Source organism: Tiliqua scincoides, chromosome 2 (assembly GCF_035046505.1).
Source record: "Tiliqua scincoides isolate rTilSci1 chromosome 2, rTilSci1.hap2, whole genome shotgun sequence".
Taxonomy (NCBI): domain Eukaryota; kingdom Metazoa; phylum Chordata; class Lepidosauria; order Squamata; family Scincidae; genus Tiliqua; species Tiliqua scincoides.
In genome coordinates this window covers 62,136,025-62,156,544 of record NC_089822.1, presented here as the reverse complement: position 1 = coordinate 62,156,544, position 20,520 = coordinate 62,136,025, and the positions used below count along the sequence as shown (strand labels likewise).

At 42.0% G+C, this 20,520-nt stretch overlaps 1 protein-coding gene across 3 annotated transcripts in view; it reads left to right on the top strand.

The window, feature by feature from the left end:
* The window catches only part of LRRC2 (leucine rich repeat containing 2), a 62,428-nt gene that overhangs the window by 29,647 nt on the left and 12,261 nt on the right, over nt 1–20,520 (top strand). For all 3 annotated transcript variants that reach the window (XM_066613833.1, XM_066613831.1, XM_066613832.1), the window contains 3 exons: nt 2,712–2,848; nt 17,443–17,588; nt 19,405–19,560. In XM_066613833.1, the coding sequence (XP_066469930.1) occupies nt 2,712–2,848; nt 17,443–17,588; nt 19,405–19,560 (439 nt within the window). The remainder of the gene's footprint in view (nt 1–2,711; nt 2,849–17,442; nt 17,589–19,404; nt 19,561–20,520) is intronic.

Here is a 20,520-nt window from a genome sequence, read left to right as displayed (position 1 = left end):
AGGATATCTCTTTCTATCTTCCATGATTAGTCCGTCCTCTGAGTGTACTCAAAGTAGTGAAATCAAGACATCACAGTAGAAAATTCAACCACTGAAAGTTAATATCACTGTCTTGCCTTTGTGAAGATGAGTAACCATAGGTAAGCAAGAGGGAAATGTCACATTGTGATAGTCATGAGTACTTCTGGCACCCCACAGTTACAAACAATTATATCAAGTGCCTGTTTACAGTGTAGTGGCTTGTGATTACATGCTGGTGATGGGCCCATATTACTTCTTTTCAGCATTCATCTTGATAAGTTCTATAATCAGGATGTTAATAGTTTGCAGGAATCCAACTTGGACTCTGACCCATGCTTTATAAAACAATATGCCAAGTTCTGACACTTTCCCTGCTGCCTCCTTGTCATCACAGCCACCAATTCTCCCTTATTTCTCCTTCCATTTGCTGACAATAACAGGTCTTCCTGTCCTTAGATCCTGCATAAAATTTTCAGTTTATTTATTCTTGCTCTAGCCCAGGGGTGGCCAACCTTTCAACTTTAGGGCTCTTGGACCTTTAACAATTGTTCAGAGAAAGGAATTTCAGTGGGCGCAGCTTGTCATCTCACAGTAGTAATTGCTAGCATTCTGACAACCCAGTGAGTCAAGACCCAGTTTTTGGTGGGATATGTGCTGGTGGTACCCAGAAGCTTGAAAGCATTCTGAGATGTGAAAGGCAAACAAAGTGGGTCACATGCTGGTGCTACCCAGAAGCTACGAGGTGTTCTGGAGTGCGACGCTGTGGCCAACAAAGTGGGTCATGGCTATAAAAAGATTGAGAATTACTGCATTAAGTGATTTGTAGATCTGTTTCATGACCTAAAAGCAACTCAGTAAATGGCAGAATGTGGGGGAAGTGTTCGCACATAATATTTGGACAGGATCCACTTATTCGGGTATATGAGACGATTCCATATCTTTTGAAAAGGCTTTCAGTTATAAGAATGGTTTTATAATTATTTCTACTTATAGTTTTCTTAACAGTCACTTAGGAGCTCTTATGCAGCTTTTCTGTATCTTGAAGTTGCATTTCCATAATGATAACAACCACTGCCTATTAAAAATTAAAAGCTGTGGTTTAATTACAGGTTTTAATGTGCTTAATAATGATGTTTTTAGAAAGAACTAAAAATGAGAATAAATCATGATTCAGGAGTGACTGGGATGGCATTGTAGCTACTAATTAAAAGTAAAATATTCTCAGGCATGAAATTACCAGGGAAACTGGATTTCATTATTGCTTTAACTGCCTCTACTCTGAAGGCTCACAAAGATGTTAGTTGTTTAATTCTTTAATTTATATCTTTTAATACATGGGGATATTCACAGCCACAAACCATTTATGTCAGAATTCTTCAGTTTAAACTAATTTAGTCCCATTGACTTTCATGGTGCTGAATTATCTCAAATCAAGAACCATGTCTTAAGTAGTTTGTTGTGGTGGTTGCCGTTGTAAGTGCACTGTCCTTATAAACAGCACATCCTTACAAAGTGTACAGACTAAATTGTAATTCTACTTTGATGCACCCTTCCCCTCCATGCAGTTGCATTTTTCAATCATAACTAAACACGCCAGCTTACTAGGAGCAACCTCCCTTCAGCCAAACAATAGTCTGGGCCAGGTAAGATGGTGAAGGGGTAGGTGTGGAGGGGGAAGGCAGGGATGGAGAAGAGAACATCTTGGCAGCAGAAGCACATGCTGGATCCTATTCCCCATTTCCCAAACTGCCCTACCTTGTGCTATGTAGCTGGTGTAGGTTCAGGGAGACCAAAAGGTGGCCGATCAAAAGGCCTATCAAAGTGTAAATAAAAAGTGTTTTACTTATCTCTTGTTAGCCTTCTGGTTGTCCCTACACCAGTGGTTCTCAAACTGGTGGGTTGCAATCTTTTCCCTTTAAGGGGTGGAGTGGAGGAAATCTCAGCCCACTTCCAGTTTGGTGATCGCAACCAGGAAGTGAGTTGTGATCATTTTTCTAACATCCTGCAAGCCACCAGGAGCCCTGCAGGGCTTTCTGTACCCCTGTACCCTAGCAGCAAGTAAGTAAAGTTAAAAACAGCCCTCCTTCCCCTGCAGTGGCATGATTCTGGGGATCGTGTTGCTGCATTCCATCAGACCCTCGCAAAGACTTACCCTGGTTCTCAAACTCCCAGAAAGTTTGGGAACTGTTGCCCTACACTATATCATGCAGCGCACATTCTGTGGGTGCAGCTGCATGCTATAGTGTGGCAGGGGATAGGATCTGGCTGTTAATCATGATTAACAAAATTTAGAATACTGTACATGCGTACCCAGTTTCAAGGTTTATGGGGCAATTCAATTTCAATCGGTACCATCTGGAAATTTAGACCTGCTAGTGGAAGGGTTTTCTAAGTGTTGTCCTAGTAAGCTTATTCACATCAAAAGATTGTGATATAAACATAATTAGGACAGATCAAAGGAGGCTTTGTGATAATACACGCTTCTGTCTAGATGAAGAGAAAGGGGAGATGAAGAAAAAGGGGAAGGGGAACAGAGGTTTTTTTTTTAATGCCTACAGAATCTTGTAATTATTTTTTTAAATGTCTGAAATCATATCAAACTTGATTATTCCTCTCTATTAAGATGATTGTACTTCTTACTGTAATTGTCTGGATTACTTAGCTGATTTTAGCTCTCTTTGTATTGACAGGTTGTTTAAAGAACCTGAAAGAGCTCAATGTGAGTTTTAATTGTTTGAAGACTATTCCTCCAGAATTGGGAGACTGTGAGAATCTGGAAAAGCTTGATTTGTCTGGAAATCTAGAACTAACTGAACTCCCATTTGAAGTAAGACTTTGACTTGGCATATTGATACATTTGGGCTGTAAGATTTTTTATTTTTTATTTTTACTATTGGCAGAAATCCTGTTCAAAAGTAATTTCTACAAATGAACCCCACAGCACAAAGGTACTTTAATGGCACATTTACAGAATCCATGCTAGTGAAAAATCTCATTGTTGGGAAACAGGACAGAGCACATGACTGTTTACTTGTGACTGTATTATCATTCTGTACTTGAATCTAAACGAGAAAAATTATGCCAAGAAGCATTTTGTATGTGGCTAATAGTGTAAATGGCTTCCAGCCACGAAAAACAGAATTATATAGACAGCTGTATCCATCTAATAGCCTATTTCCAATCTAGGGTGTGGCCTATTAAAAGCTCATGGCTAGGTTCCAAGCCTGCCATTGGCAGCGGAAATTGCTTATGTCTGTGGTCTAGCTAAGATCTTCCTAAAGGATTCTGAAGCCATTCATCGAGGCATGTTCAGCTCTCTTAAAGGTGTTCATAGTTAATAGGCTTGTATGCAGAGCTGTCTAATTACGTCTATGGAGAGAGGAGAATCCTCAGAAGTGTTTTAACACCAGAAGGCACCCAGTTCAATCCCCAGCACTTCCAATTAAAAAGATTCTGCTAGCAGTGATGGCAATGACCCCTGCCTACGACCTTTGAAGTAGACTATCCTGAACTAAAAGGACCAATGGTCCAACTCAGGATGGATGGTTTTTTGCGTTCATATATATACTGAGGGTCAAACCTGATAATATTTTGGAAATCAATGATGGGATCTTCAATATCTTTATATTTATTTTAAAACTAGCTGGGCTTTATGTGTGCACAGTATTGAGACTGTGATGCTGAAGTGTGTGTGAGTGGGGGGTGTCGTGTGTTAACCTCCTTTCAGTTTTCCTGCTGCAAATTCTTCCCTCCACAGTTGCTGTTTTCCCCATTATGTTTTCTGTAATGGGACAAATAGCAGTGGGAGTAATGTTACTTTGGGAAATGATCTGGAGAAAAAAGCTTCAATCTCTTTTCAAACTTTTTAAGGAAAAGTTTCAATACCTGCAGTGCAGTTGCAATGCAGCCAGGATGCCCCCCTCAACTGGGTACATGTTTTACAAACATGTAAAGAGCTATCCAGTCACAGATGTTCAACATCTTGACTCCTAGTGTGTTGAAGATATATGTTATATATGTATGATATATGTAATGATATGGGAACAAGACACGGTTACTTAATGCAGTGTATGCCAACATTTGCTGAGGGATGATTGGTTTTTAAGACTTCTAAGTATTTGCAGGTTTGAGGATTTGCTTGACAGGTTATCCTGTCATTCTGTTTTGTCAAAACCATACTTTGGTGCAGTGCTGTGGTTTTTAGTTGTCAGGCTTGGGTTTTGAGCAAATAAGGCTGCAATCCTAACCACTCTTTCCTGAGAGTAAGCCCCATTGAACAAAATAGGACTTACTTCTGAGTAGACCTGGTTAGGATTGTGCCCTAAAATCTTAAAAAATATGTTTGCAGTCACTGCAAGGACCATTGGAATGGTACCAGCTTAACCTGGCAAATCTATAGACTCCCAGAATTAGAATTGCCATGATGCTTCGAAGACAATACACATTTAACAAGGATGCTGCAGCAATGGTTTCTCTAAAATGTTACAAAAGTGGCAGATAGCATTATGAATTGAGTTTTGGGAGCCAGGATATCGACATTTTAACTCTCAGATTAACTGCACCTTGTCATATAATTTGCAATATATGCCAATAAAGGCATTATTGTATTGTATTGTATGTATATAATTTGCAAGGGTTGTTTGAAAACCTAACCCACAAGCCTAAGCACACTTCAATCAATGGGATTCATTTCTAAGTAAATATATTTGTGATCAGGCTTTCTGTATAATCTGTACTCTTTGGGACCTTTTAGTCTGCAGTGTATCTCCTTTGAATGTTCTACATAAAATACAGAAAATAGGAGTTATTTTTAAATAGAATGTATTTTCTGGTTAATTTGGTTAATCTTTCATATAGATGTAGGAAATTCAAATACTGATTTTAGAGTCACTTATGAAAATGCCCTTGGAGACTTCTGAATGATCATGTTTTGCATATTCATAAATGGAAAGTCATTAGACAATTGAGGGGAGCATTTTTCCTAAAATACACGCTTTTATTGTGGGGAAAAATTTCTTTTTTTCAGGAGCCAAAATGATAATTCATGACTGAAAATGCTAGTTTTCCTTTGTTATTTAAAATGCCTACCTGCCACTTTTCATGAAATGATCACAAAGTGGTTACATAGCAAAATAAATGAAAAGATGGTTCCTAGTCCCAAAATGACTCACAGTCTAAAAATGATGCAAAAGAGATAGCAGCAAACAGTCAATGGGAAGGATTGCTACTTTTTTTTTTTTTTTAAATACTCCTAATGTGCACACATAAGGGAGAGGCAGAGATCCTGTGTTGAAGCTAATGCAATTCTGCATTGAAAACATGACTGATTAAGATGCTCAGAAACTTTTACTGAAGTGCTCAAAAAACTTGAAATTTGAAGGGGAAATCTCTAAATTATCACACTGGCAACCCAGTCCACTCCAAATAAAACTTGCTACTGCAGCTGTGCCAATGGGCCACTCGCTACATCCCTTGAGGGAGTTTGAAGACTTGGAGTCTTTCTTGGAGACTTGGAGGTAAGGGAACATTTGTTCATTTGGCCCAGGATAAGCCTCCACTGCCTCAATAGATCTGCACCAGCAATTTTGGATAGGTGGATTGAGGCCGGGAAAGGGGACAGGTTATCAACAGAGGGTCAGCCACTGATTACCACCCCCTTCCCACTCTCGACACACCACCATCCCTGCTCTGGTCACTGCCTTGAAAGTAGCCTTGAAAATAGGTGGGCAAGGGAGCTACACCACCTTTCATCTCAAAAGGAGGAAGAGAGGTAGCAAGGGGTCTTGGAGAAAGAGATGACCTGAGGAAACTGAGTGACCAGCCTGTGCTGGTTTCAGCAACTTGGAGATGCTTGGGAGAAGGTAAAAAGAAAGTGATGTGTTGAAAAGGAAAGGGGTTATGAAGTATAACTGTCAGAGGGGTTGTGAAGTATAACTGTCCTGAGTGCCAGTTGGCACCCAGGTTCTCTGAGGCAGTGGAAGTGACTTGTCACAGCCCTAGCTGATAAAAGTGCTGCTCACTCAGTGAGGCAGGATATGAGTGAATTAAAGAGCAATAAACATGGATGCAGGATACCTGCCTGGTTGAAGGTGCGGTGACTACGTGGCTGGTCACAGGATTATCTAAAAAATTAAGCTTCATCATGAGGTTGGTGGAGACCATTGTAGGATGTGAAGCCTGTCTTTCCAAAGGTGCTTTTTCCAACTCGGGAATCCAGAGAGGTGGCTAGGGTCATAAACCATTAAATCTGCTCTTTCAGCAGAATTTAAAGCTGGAAATCTCCTTCACTCTGGAGCATGAAAACTACATTAACACTTAAGATGTAAGCACGTTCTGTTCCAATCTGGATAGCGTTGAATCCCAGGCTTAATTAAGGGGTGCGTGCGCGCGCGCGCATGTGTGTGTGTGTGTATGGATTATATGACTCAAGGTCAGAAAATGCACCTGAGATCTCATACCAATAATCCTTTTAATAGTCACATTACAAGTCTGGCCCTTTGCTTTCCAGGCAAGCTCTCGGCACAAAGTACACATGTTTAAATACGTGTCTCCTGCATGCCTTGCACCAAACAGAATTGAATAAAAATAAAATATTGAACATGTAACAAGATCCTATACTGGGGTGAAGAGGGACACTTGTTCTCTCCCTGCTAAATATAAGAGAGTCACCACTTAAAATCTGTCTCTTAGTAGCAAAAACACCCCTGCTATTTCAGTAATTTTTTTGCAAATGTAATGGGCACCTATTGGCTAGTGCCTGTGAAACACTGGTAGAGATGAATGGCATAACTCCTCATTATGTTGTATCATTCAAACGTACATACATACATGGAGAGAGAGAGAGCTACCTCAGTGTATCAGAAGTGCAGTATTGCTCATAAAACTCCTTAAACATGGAAGTAAGCAGCACAAGTTCTACTCATTTCAGTGGTTGCAATTTTGTCATGTGCTTCACTGGATTTTGACAGGAGGTCACAGGCAAAAAAAGACAGCAAATTCTGGCAGAACATTTATCCTTGCCATATTTTGCTGCTCTTTGACCATGGGAGGTGAGAGGTAGCCAGTGCCAACATGTTAAGTTCTGTTGAATTCCCTGTGTGTTGTTTTCTATAGAGTTGCATCTTGGTATCATGCTTCCAAGAGAGAATTTCATCTCACCTTTGCTTAACCCTAGTCATCTTCTTTCCTGTGAAGATGAAAGGCAGTTGCATGTCAAGCTTGTGCCAAATATTTCACTCACTCCTACAGTGTTTGCCAAAAGTCTGTCAATCCAAGGAAAAGAGCAGCTGGGTTCTCTTTCTGGGGGGGAGGGAGAAGGGTTGGGGTACTGATATTGGCATAGCACATAACCCCCAAATTTAGCAGGAGGGTGTGAAAAGGCAAAGGGCAAGTGGTGAGGTGTCAGGTGTCAGAGCAGACTTAGCACTATATCGGCTCTTATAAATGTTTGGGGAGGCTAAAGGAGGGTATGCATATAGCCTATATGCAGCATTATATGTTCTCTTATAGAAATTGTATATGGTTTCACAAGGATATTTGAATGGATATTGATTTTCACCTAATGACTGGGTCTTCTCTACCATTGGTCAAATCATTTATAATTTGTATAAGAGGATAATGCTGCAACTTGTGTATAAAGAATATTTGTTAGCATCTGACATCACCACTGCTTTGATTTACAACAGACGTATCTGATACTCTGTAATTAGCAACCCTTATTTGACTCTTCATGAGAGCGGTTCTCAAACTCTCAGGGAGAGTTTGACCAACAGTAAGTGTATGCAGGTCAGGGGAAGGCAGCAATGCGATCCGTTGGACCGCGCCGCTTTGGAGGGGTGCAGGGGCTTGCTGCCACTCACCAGAGCCTGCAGCAGCCTCCCGGGGGTTGAGGGAGCCCCCTTGCCAGCTTCAGCAGGGCTCCCCACACTGTGGAGACTCTCAAAATTGCAATCATAACCACTTCTGGTTTTGTGTTCACAAAACTGGAAGTTGTAACGATTGTGATTTTGAGGGTCTCCGCATGTTGGGGACCCCTGCGGAGGTTGGCGCGGGGGCTCCTCACATCCCCAGGAGGCTGCTGCAGGCTGTGGTGAGTGATAGCAAGCCCCTGCACCCCTCCAAAGTGGCGTGATCCAGCGGGTCACGTCGCTACCTTCCCCCTCCCAACCTCTTAAGGGGACAGAGGTCAGAGATCTTTGGCTGGAGTGTCGTGACACCCCAGTTTGAGAACAACTGCTCCACAGGAATATGGAACATAAAACACCTATCTTCTCAAGGACAAGAAGCTGATGAAGTTTCAGGTAGTCCTAAAATATCATCCTACAACCCAAATAAAATCTAAAATGTCCATATATTTAAAAAAAAATATGGGCAAAAGACAACTGCTATTTAAAACATTTAATTCCTATAAGGGAATTAAGGGAATAAGGGCAAACATTTTGGAATGAAGGATTATGACTACGCAGTGCATAAAATGCATTTGTTCCTTTAGATAAGTCAGGTTGTACTGTATCTCCTTTTTTTAGTTGCCAAAAGCGGAACGTTTAGAATGGTTTGCCCCTCTAGATATTCTGTCAAGTCTGTCACCAGCAGCTGTAGCATATTTATGGGGAAACTGAGCCAATAATAAATTAAATGTTGTACCTTAGTACAGGAAGTCTCCTGTATTCAGCAATGTGCCCAAGGTCTGCCTACTTAACAAGGAGATAATCTCTTCTTCTTGCCCATAGCTGTCAAACTTTGGTTAGTCCTGTCAGAAGTGTTGAAGGCATGCAAATATCAAAGTTATATTAGAAATTGTCATTTTTGATATTCAAAAGGCACAGTGCGAGTTTATAGAAAAAACCCCATCCATTTTTAGCTGAAAGATCCCAAAAGTGGTTGTCCTAGTTATTGTGAATATATGATTCAGTAACGCTGTGTGTAAGCAATTGCCATTCTGCTATACCGGCATTCATCAAAACAGCTGATAACATCTCTGAAATATCAGTCATTGAAATGGTGCTGCTATAATAGCACATAGCCAAGGATCAGTGTATTTAGTTATACCTTAAAACATTTACCTCCCATCTTTTTTCCTTGACATTTATTTAGCATCTGCCATGGCTATCCTGTTCCTCCATTCTGCTTCACTGATGTTATCCTTTAAAATGTGCTCAGTATTTTCCATCCTGAAGTGCTTTTTTTTTACTAGGGTGGAAGAAAGCTGTCGACTTGTGTTTTATCGCGCTCCGCGTAATGGTGACCTTTTGGGGTGGGTGGGTGGGTCTCTATTGCCCAATTTGAATGCCTGCAAATAAAATTACCGGTGTAAGAACTGCTGGCTTTTCCTCTAGCCAAGCAATGATTTATTTATTTTATGCTTCAGAAAGAAATGGGAAAAATGAGAATTTATGAGAAGTAGAACCACCGCTTACATGGTGGTAGTTCCTGGTTGCAGCAAAAATGGCTGATGAGTGAGTAGCGGTCCACGTACCACTGGGGCAACGTTTCTTTATTAGCTGGTTCTGTAGCCTGCTGAAGAAACATTGTGGAAAAATGGCAACTGAAGGAGAAAAATGAAATAAACTCAATGTGAGCTCAGGTGTCCAAACTACTGAGGTGGGCAGACATCAGTCTTACACGCGCTACACTTTTCCAAGAACTAGCATCTTGTTGTTCACCATTGTGCTTTGAATTTTCAAACTAAGCTTGCAGGGTCAGGATCGCTTAACAGTTACAGTAGACCTGATCTGTCTTAAGTGGCTCTGAGGATGTCCTCTTGCTTAGGAATAACAACAAACCAGCATATATGCAATCCAGCATTCTTCTAAGAATCCCAGCAAGAAACAAATGCTACATGATCCACTGCCTTCTGCTAGTCCCTGAACTGAACCTGCCGTGAGCTATTTGTCAGTGGTTTTGCTTCCAGGCTTAGTCTGACTTTGTTCGACAGGAGGATAATTCACCCATCTAAAAAAATCTATTTGCGCGCTACCCAGGGCCAGCGCTGTCATTATGGATGCAGGTGGAAGCTACAAAATATTGTCCTTATGTGCTGACACTTCACACGGTATTGTAACACTTCAAACCTGCTTTTCTCTTGTGTGAGCTACTTGTATGGATGTTGCCAGTGCCTGGCAGTCCTGGCAGACACTGATGCTGGCGTGGAGGAAATTCTCCATGCAATTAGGTCAAACAAGTGGCTTTCAAACATTACTGCCCCTATGTGGAGCCACAGATTTTTTTTTTGTCCCAGACGCCGCCTGGATCTGCTTTGCGCTGCATGTGAAGTTGCATCATAGAGAATGCCATTGATTAGCTGTGTCGTTTATTTCATTCCTTTTCCCTTTTAAAATTGGAGGGGTTCTTTTCTCAATTCCTGTTTAGCTGGATTGCTAGCCTTGGTTCACTCACTATTTACAGAGAATCCATATATAATAATTGTCAACCCATCTCATTCTAGTGTTTTCTGTGTTTTCATTTCCAGACCTGATCTGTAGTGACTTGTTTCACTTGAAATAAAATTGCATTTCCATCTTGTCCAGAGAAGCACAAAGCATTACAAAGGTTACTCTGCTTTTCATTAGAAGTGACTTCCTTGCAGCTTATGTCTCAAAGGGCTCATCAAAGGGCTCATGATGCATCTTCAGCCGCCCAGTGTATGATGCATCTATTTAGCATTGTGTGGCATTGCCGATGCCCTAAATTGTTCCCTAATTTGATAGTTCTTCCTGGAGAGGAGTGCTTTAATTAGTGCTATTGCACAATTAAAAAAAAGAAAAAAATGAGAGGAAACCAGTAATGTAATGTCCCTCTCTACCCCAAAACAAAAACCTGATTAATTAAGGGATGGTTAATACTAGCACTGTAACACTCTGAACAAGAAGCAGTTTGAGGCAGAAGCCATAATGAGTTACCACCCAATCCTTAGCTGTCTGGTGCCCAGAGGAGCAGTGGCGCCAAAATGGCTACCACTACATTCTGTGGGTGCTGCAGCAGCACCCTTGTTCATCCCCTTCCTTGTTCATCCCCTTCCCTTAAGTAAGGGCGCAGGCCCTGCAGTGGGTCTCCGCCGGTCTTTTTAACTCAACACAGAGCATAGGAAGCTGCTGGTCCAACCCCCTTCCTAGGCCCAATCCTCCCCTCCCTCCGCCCCCTTACCACTCACTCCCCACCTTCCCCTTGCCTCCAAAAGCCTTATCTCTGGCTAGCGCTACAGGAGCGCTGGCTAGCTATCCCCACCATGCTGGGGCTCTAGTGCTGGCCCAGTACTGGTGTTCCCTACTCCCAGTGTTCTGTAAACATGCTTTATGGCATGTTTATGACACCCAGCGACAGCAGTATTCTCGTACCACCGGCACTGAAGAGCTCAGGATTGAGTCTTAGTTTCCAATTAGAGTTGCAGTTACAGTTTACAAAATACTATTTTTTGTTATGTAAACTTGAGAACTTTCTTTAAAAAACATTTTTTATATATAAACATATTTAATAATAAAATAAAGGTAGAGTGATCCTTAGTGAAATCCACTAGCTCTAGCTCTTGGCTCCCTTTTCCATTTTGGACAGATTTAGGCAAAAGCAGCAACCAAATGACCACCCCAAACAGCAAGAAGGCTGAACCCCTTCTGGATCTCCTGTAATTTGAGCTCTTGGGGGGCAGGTATTATTGCTCACTCTATCCATGGCCAGCCCGTGCAATGCAGGGATGCTGATGCCTATACTACATCCCGTGGTCTGATTGGGGATTAGGTAAACCGAGAGAAGTAAGTGAAGAACACTTACCTCTTCTGCCACCTCCTGGTCCTCTGTGGGCTATTCAGATCTATGTCAGCTATTGTAATTTGTCTCCACCTAATTTTAGAACATCAGTGCTTCGGGGCCTAATGTGGACACAAGTCCTGACTCTAACAGAAGTAGAGGAATAAAGGGATATATTAAAGGGATGTAAAACGTGGAGAAGGGGTTGAGAATTTTCAGAATTGGTTAGGTTTATATCCTTGTCTCATGTATGTTTTAGGATTATTACACATGCACTGTATTTAATTGATGGCAACTGTTTTAGAGTGGCGAGGTGAGGTTGCAGCCAACAATTCAAATGATCACAGACTTACATTTTGATATACTAGGAAATAGGTAGTTCATGCTAAATCCATATGCAACAGACCTTATCAGCAAATCCTTTTCAATGACAAAAAAATAAAACAGATCTGAAAACGTCCCCATTAATCAAGCAACTCTTTTCCATTCAGGGAGGACATAGTGCCCTTTTCTCTCAGCTGAAACTTTAACTGCCAGAGGACTGGGAAGCAAAGCGATGGATCTGTGGAATGTTGTGCAGGCTATATTTTAAAGCAAAATTATTACGATAAGCAGAAATGCAGGTTGTTTGTCAGGTAAAGATGACAATTTTGATTAAAAATCAGGGGAGCAGTAATGGTGGCCCAGCAGTTTGTGTCAAATATAGTGAGGGTATAAAATGGAACTTGCACAAAGCCTGCATTGTAACTGATTCAGAGTTGGATAACAAAACAAAACAAAAAAAATAACAGAGGCGTGGAAAAATAAACTGCCTAAGTAACAATGATAAGGTTGGCATACTCGTTCGAAAATAAAATGTTACTGAATGTGCCAAACCCTATCAGTCTTCTTAGAGGAATTAAAATGTATAGGTTTTCCTTTATTAAATATAGTCCTCAACTGCCATAATTTCTTCAGTGTCCTATGCCTCAGGGATTTGTTTTTAGCATTTCAGAGTTTAAAAAAAAAAAAAAAGATTAAATAAAAATTCCATTTGGGTTCAATGCAGCAGAGAAAACGGACAGAGCTGGTTAAATATAGCCTGGAAACAAAGAACCCAAAGGGGCTGTTCTTTACACTTATATGATCCAAACCCCATATATTCTGAGTCACCACAAATCCAAGTTCTTTCTCTCCCATGAGTCCATTCCTTCAGAGTTCTGTGTCAAATTCCATTTCGGAGGGATTGCAAAGTATCAGGCAGGTGTTCTTTGTTTTATAAATTTAGAGAATTGGGGTGGGGGAATGAATGTTCTTCTCCAGCTGCATTGTAGATTTTGATAAAGGCGTGTCCTGACAGCAGGCTCCTGTGCATTTGGTGCGTTAACACTGAAAGTGTGGTAAGTACACAAAGTAGGCTCCTGGAAAAAGCAGTATATTTTCCCCCATACTGAGAATGTGCATTCTGCTATGAAAACTACCCTTTCTGTGTTGGTCCTCAGTGTTTCTTCCATCCAATGAACAGAAAGTTAGGAAGTCACAAAATGTCAGCATGAGCTGAAGTCACTGGTGCATGAGTATTTCATGTGCATCTGATCACCTTCAAAACTGCCATGCTGTTTCATCCAAACTTTTATTTTTGTTTGTGTCCCCTCATTTTATGTTGTCTGAAAGCTTGTAAAAATACGCTTATGCTTATCCTAAACCAGGGGTGTCCAAAGTTTTTGGCAGGAGGGCCACATCATCTCTCTGACACTGTGTCGGGGGCCGGGGGAGGGGGGAAGAATTAATTTACATTTAAAATTTGAATAAATTTACATAAGTTTACATAAATGAATATATTAAAGATGCTTATATGATTGAATGAAGGTCTTGCAATAGCTCAAGGCCTATAAAAGTCCTGGCACAAAGCAAGGCCAGCCTTTCCTTCACTGCCACTGCTGTGTTACAGATGTGAAACAGCAAGCAGTGAAGGAAGCCCTCATCCCACAGCTCATGTGAGATGTCAAACAGTTGCCCTCATGCTGAGAGCAGTTGCCAGTGTGGGCTCCAACTAATCTCTGGAGGGCCAGAGGCTCATTGGAGACTGGGGCCTCCCTGAGGGCCGCATTGGGAGTCCTCTAGGGCCGCAAGTGGCCCCAGGGCCGGGATTTGGGCACCCCTGTCCTAAACTAATAAAATCCCAGGCCGTGCTCCCAGTGCAGATGATACGGGGCTGGTTTGGACAATACTCCAATTGCCTGGCCAACCCCATGTGATAAAGGATTTGCATGCTCCTTCCCTTCTGGAAGAGTTATTTAATTGTGTGAGGGGGTGGTGTATTGGAGCATGTAGAGGAGCAATTCAGACTAACTTCCCTCACATGATTATGGAAGAGAAGGGAAGAGGAAAACCCAAATGTACACACACCCTGTGTATGAGCATTCTTTATTGTGTGGGGCCAGTCAGGCAATCAAAGTATTGTCTGAACTGGCCAACTGTCACTTTGATAAAAGTTTAAATCTAGTCAGTGCCCAGATGGGTAACTCCTCAGGAACCTCATGTATAGTGCTTTCAATTCCATGATAGAAAAAAACGTTGGGTATAAGTGTAATGAATAAACAGATCCATGAGCCATTTTGGGCCCTTATCTTACACTGGATACAGTGCAGGCCTTCTGGCCTGCCTGCTCCAGTGCAAGATAGGATTGTGCAGTAAGTAAGCAAGCTAGCAAGCAAAATGTTTCCTGGTTAATAATTGTCCATAACTTTTGAGAGAAAACAGATATTCTAACATGGTTTGTTTCACTGCATTCAGCATTAAATTACCTTTCAAATGATATATACCAATCCTAACCCTTAGGATAAGGGGTCGCAATCCTAACTCCTTATGTCAATGCTTTCCAGCACTGACATCAGGGCAATGCAGCTCTGAGGTAAGGGAACAAACATTTCCTTACTTTGAGGAGGCCTCCGTGAGTGACACCCAACTGCAGGATGCAGCACATGTCCCGTTGGCACTGCTATGCCAGTGCTGGAAAGCATAACATAAAGGGTTAGGATTGCGCCCAGTATTTGGTCCATCTTTCACCTGTTATACCAGGATGCCTTTTCCCTATATGAAAGATACAGGTAAAAAGCCACGGGAATCCACCATATGCATTTGCAGACTTCAGTGCTTTATCAACACATTCCATTACAACTTTAATAATAATAATAATAATAATAATAATAATAATAATAATAATAATAATAATAATAATAATAATAATAATAATACAGGTATTTATATACCGCCTTTCTTGGTCGTCAGATTTCTCCTCAGACCTTATTCAAGGTGGTTTACATAGGCAGGCTATTTAAATCCCCGTAGGGATTTTTACAATTGAAAGAAGGTTCTATCTTTCAAGAACCACAACATTTCAGATGTTTCTTTCTGATCTGGTCGCAAATTCTGGCCTCCATCCTCCCATGCTCAGAGCAGATGGAATAACTTGGTTCAGCTTGTTAGCTGCTTCAAGGGCGCACGGTGCTGGTGGCCTTGAACTGGCAACCTGCAGATGTTATCTTCAGGCAAACGGAAGCTCTACCCTCTAGACCAGACCTCCTGCCCCTTTCCTCTCCCTATGAGCACTTCGATCCTTAGCAGTAATTCACAAGCTGTTACTGTGCATTCCACACTGCTAAACCCAAAGGCTGGTTAGCAACCCAGTGTCTCATGCTTTAGATATTGATGTCTTTCTTAGTTCTGCAACAGTCAGAATACCACACACTCTGCCGCAAGGGTGCAGCATCAATATCAATTGTAAAGTTAGAAATGAGTGATAATATATCCTAAAATAGGTGCAATCCAGAAATTTGTTTGCTGAATATTCTGCTGTTTACAGGTTGAATATCAAACCCGATTTCTTTACGCATTAACAGCTTCTAAGTTGCAAGGTACTGGGGAAAAAAAAACTACAAATCCTGCTAAAGTAGAATCGCTTTTTAAGTGTTTGGGATCTAATTAAAATGACAAAGTTAGCTGCATATTTATAGTCTGTAAATGAATTTGAAGAAGACTTTTAGAATGTGGTAATCAGTCTTGAATGATTTGCATGGAGACTTAGTGACAACAATGTGAGACGTGATTATTTCAACTTGATTTGAACATCTTCTGTATTCTCTGGCACACAATAGAGAATTAATTGTGTAAGTTCATGTTTTTATTATGGATAGATAATTTTGTAGTAGAGATTTAACTTATGCAATATTATTTATAGAATTATTAAATGTTATATTAAGTGTCAAGGCAGAAGACAACAGGGAGAGTGTCAAGTGTCAGGTGTTAAGTATCAAGGGAGAAGGAGACATCACTAAAAAGACCCTGGACACAGGAAAATGGTGCACAGTATTGCTGCTGCCTGGATAGAAATCAACCCAACAGTGCAGGAGTTGGGGGTTGCTGAGTATATTGTCCAGCATTTTTTGAAACAACAGGAAAAAGATCTCATCACCTTGCAAGATCTCCTCTATCATATTTTTATATACATTTCCACCACTTAGCAAGCAACTCCCTAGTTGTGAAATATTCAATATGTTGTATCTAAGAACATAAGAACAGCCCCACTGGATCAGGCCATAGGCCCATCTAGTCCAGCTTCCTGTATCTCACAGCGGCCCACCAAATGCCCCATCTGTTAATGCCCCACCAAATGTTAATCTTCATATTAACATTACATAATTTTTGCAATCTAGCACTTGGCCTGGGAAGCTGAAACACTTGGCAGCTTCTGAAGGATGTGATGTCTGACTAGGTCTTGTTGGAGATAGGAAAACAAGTATCTTCTTACAGGAGAGGAGGCTGCCGACGCTCCATTAACATGTAGTTTGTCTCTGTGCCTGACCCACATGTATATTTGCTGATGACAGTCCTTTTCTAACATATGACAATTGGCTTGCAGTACCTATGTGAACCATCTTGCTGACAGAAAGTCTCCAAAATGTTACCTTATTCCCCACTTCTTTTCTAGTTGCTTGGGCTAAGCAGTAGCACCATAGATTTACAGCTCATGAAATAGTTCTATTCATCGTGCATCTCAATAAAACCTTTAGAACCCTTTTTTGCATTGGTGAAAGTGGCCCCTCTGTCACTTCTGGCATCCAGGGCTGTGATGCTCAATGTCACCCCCAAGTGTCTGACCTGGAAGTAACTGCAGTGACATGATGATATCACTGCCAATTACTTCCAGGTTGTGGGCACTTGGTTGAGCTGTACAATGCTCTGAGTGACCAATCACTATTTTTCTTGGAAAAAAATGTGGTTGGCCATTCAAAGCAGCGTGCAACCACTCTGAGTGCCCATGGGGTGCAGGAGAAGTCCCTGCTTAGCTATACCACTGCTTGTTTGTTACTTTGCTAGTTACTTTTAAATATCATTGACTTTGAATAACCAACAAATAACTATGATCTTCACTTGATGCCAAAAATGGGCAAAGAAAGAGCTTGGTGAATATCCTCAGGATTCTACATGATAAATGAGAAACCATGACGCATATGGTTCTAGATGGAATACTGGCAAATACTTCCCTATGTCTAGAATTGTTTTATGATGCCATGTGCAAAAGTAGTAGCATAACTTGATCCACCTCCTTATGATACAGAAACCCCAATTACAGGAATTAATTACATACTTTCCTCATTGAATTCTTTATGGAGTGTGATATAATGCTGCATTTCTTCACAGCTCAGTAACTTGAAACAAGTGACATTCATAGATGTATCAGCCAACAAATTCCATTCAATTCCAATATGTGTGCTTCGAATGACAAGTTTGCAGTGGTTGGATATAAGCAGCAACAATCTGAAAGATCTCCCCCAAGATATAGACAGGTAGTTCTTTACATATGATTTGAAATGATAGTTGGTTTCAGCAAATAAGACTGTACACCCTTTCCTAGGAACAAGCTTTATTGAACATGGTTGGACTTATTTCTGAGTAGACATGCCTAGGATTGTGCTGTGTCAAGCACCGAATGCCTGTATAGTCTAAATTTCCTATGGGTTGGAAGGTTACCTATTGGTTGTTGTGGCAATTTTGACGCATTGCTTCAGTTGCATCAATATCTGACCTGCATTGAGCTGGAGGTAGAGTGGCAGCTAAGCCATTATTCTGGCCTGTTATGAAAGCAATAGTGGCTGGACTGTACATGTATCCAGATGGCTAGAGTTCTCTGACTATAATGCTGTGTGTCCACAGCGCTCAGAACTTAACCCACTTGTATATCAGACTTCTAGCATTTGAAGGCTGTGAATAAGTGTATGTGATGGACATCCTGGTGATGCATAATATTTTTGATTTCTTTTTGAGGTGAAATATGTGAACAGTTAAAAAAATTACAATTGTCGGATCAATCTGAACTTATATGCATTTCTCACACATCTACTATCTATATGGGCATGTAACTGCTAAAAGTTTCTCTTTTGAAGTTAGTTATATGGGCGGTGGCATATCCACAGATCCTATAGCTGTGGATTCAGTTATCCACAATTGGGTTCTGGCCCCCCCTGCATAACCCCTCCGGAGGCAAGGGGTGCTCCACTCCCCTCGCCTCTGGATGGGAGTCTGTGCTCAGTAGAGGCCCAGGATGTCAGTCCCCAGCCTCTGCTAGGCTCAGACTGAGCTCTACAATAGAAAAAACATAACTTCCGGTTTCATGGAGAAACCGGTGACATTTTTAATGCCTTATAAATACCAGTTATTATTATAAGGCATTAGGAGGTCTGGTGAAGCCAGCCACGTGAAACTGGAAGTTGTGTCTTTTTTCTGTTGCAGAGCTTAGTCTGAGATCGGCAGAGGCTGGAGACATATCAGAGGTCTGCTGAGCTCAAACTCCCCTCCGGAGGTGAGGGGCTGGCTCCCCAGACTGTGGGGATGGGTATTTGCCCATGTCTGTGGTTTCATTTACTGCGGGGGTTCCAGGATGAAACCCCTGTGGATAAGGGGGCACGCCTGTATTTATATATTAGTACCAGGATAGGGAAAGGGATGAATATGAGTTCATTACAGGTACCCACAGGGAGAAATTAGCAAGGCATGCTTAGGTACAGCGAATGCTTGGAAATCAGACAAGTTGATGCTTTCATTATCCTGGGTTTCTGGTGCAGTGTGACCTCCTGACCTCCAAAAGGCATACATTGATTGGAATCCCTGTATGATTAAAAAGATGGGGGAAGCAATTTTGGAGTTAGTCTCCTTTCTACAGAATCTCAGTCAGCAATATTATGGCCATGGTGGAGATGAATAAGAGGAGAATGTGGAGAAGACCCTTACTCTAGAAGGCAACCACTGCCATTCTAGGGACAAGAAAGGGTTAAGGTTACCTTCCTCTTCTTGGCACAGAACAGAGGCATAATGCACTGCCCTGGTGTCCAGGGCAGTGATGTCAAAACATCACGTGACTTAGTGTCATGTGTGACATCACTTTCAGGTTCTCCCTTTAGGAGGGGTTCTCCTGTTCTCCTCTTCAGCCAGAGCTTCCTCCATAACTCGGGCAGAGCCTGAGGGGCAGTCATGCTCCATCTCTTGGCATGGCAGATGCCCTTCAGTCTCTGTCAGAGGAAGACTGTTTTCTTGCCAGGCAGTTGCTCTCTTTGCCTTTCAGGTATAACATTTATACTGTGAACTTAACTATGTTACTCTCCCAAGGCTTGAAGAATTGCAAACTCTTCTCCTGCAAAAAAACAAGCTGACCTATCTTCCGCGTGCTCTGGTCAACCTACCTAAGCTCAGTTTATTGGCAGTGAGTGGTGATGACTTGGTTGAGATGCCCACAGCAATTTGTGAATCGACCACAGGTTTAAAGTAAGTTGATATGAGAGATAATTGATAACAGAAAGTTGATCATGTCAAATAGTCTTTTCATTTTGCTCTGAAATTATTCATTTGGATTCTGCAACGTTAACACTACAATCATTGAAGGAAAAGGCAGTATGAGTTGGGGGAGCTCATATGCAAAAATTCGCATGGAATCTATCTCTGAACTCTCTTCACCTAATCTATCTCCCAATGCATACAACTGATTAAAGGTGCAATCCTGATTTGCCGTAAGGCACTTTTGCACCACCTCAAGAGTCGGCTGGGACAGCTTGTGGAAGTGCACCAGCCTGTGGAGGCTGAATTCAGCCTCCATACCAATGGAGGGAGTGAGACCTGCATCGGCCGATGCAAGACTCTGTGGAGGGTGGGGAGGAGCTGGGAGGGAGGTGTTCCGGGGCAGGGGGAGGGTGGGTGGAAGGCTGCCCCAGGGGCAGGCGGGCAGGCAGCGAGAGGTGGGGCTGAGATCCGGCTGTTATCCCAGATCCTAGCTTTCATACCTGAACAGCATGGAGTGGCTTCATGCTGCTTTGCTCTCCTTGGACTTGTGCCACCTCAGGAGGTGGCGCAAGACTGAGGAGACCATAGGGGCTGCAGTGGCTTACCCAGGGGTAAGGGGAAGAGTTTTTCCTTACCTTCGGCTGAGCCACTTTGCAGCCCTTTCTTGCACTGGATACAGCACAAGTCTTCTGGCTTGCCTGTTCCAGCACAAGATAGGATTGCGCTGCACGCTATATTGCTCAGGTCATAATGTGCTACAGCTGGAGAACAGAAATGCACCTTGAAAGACATGCTTGTGAGACAAGGCATATAAGGGCCCAATCCTATCCAGTTTTCCAGTGCTGGTGTAGCTGTACCAGTGGGACATGTACTGCATCCTGTGGTGGGGCGGCAGTCACAGAGGCCTCTTCAAGGTATGGAACCATTTGTTTCCTTGCCTCAGGGCTG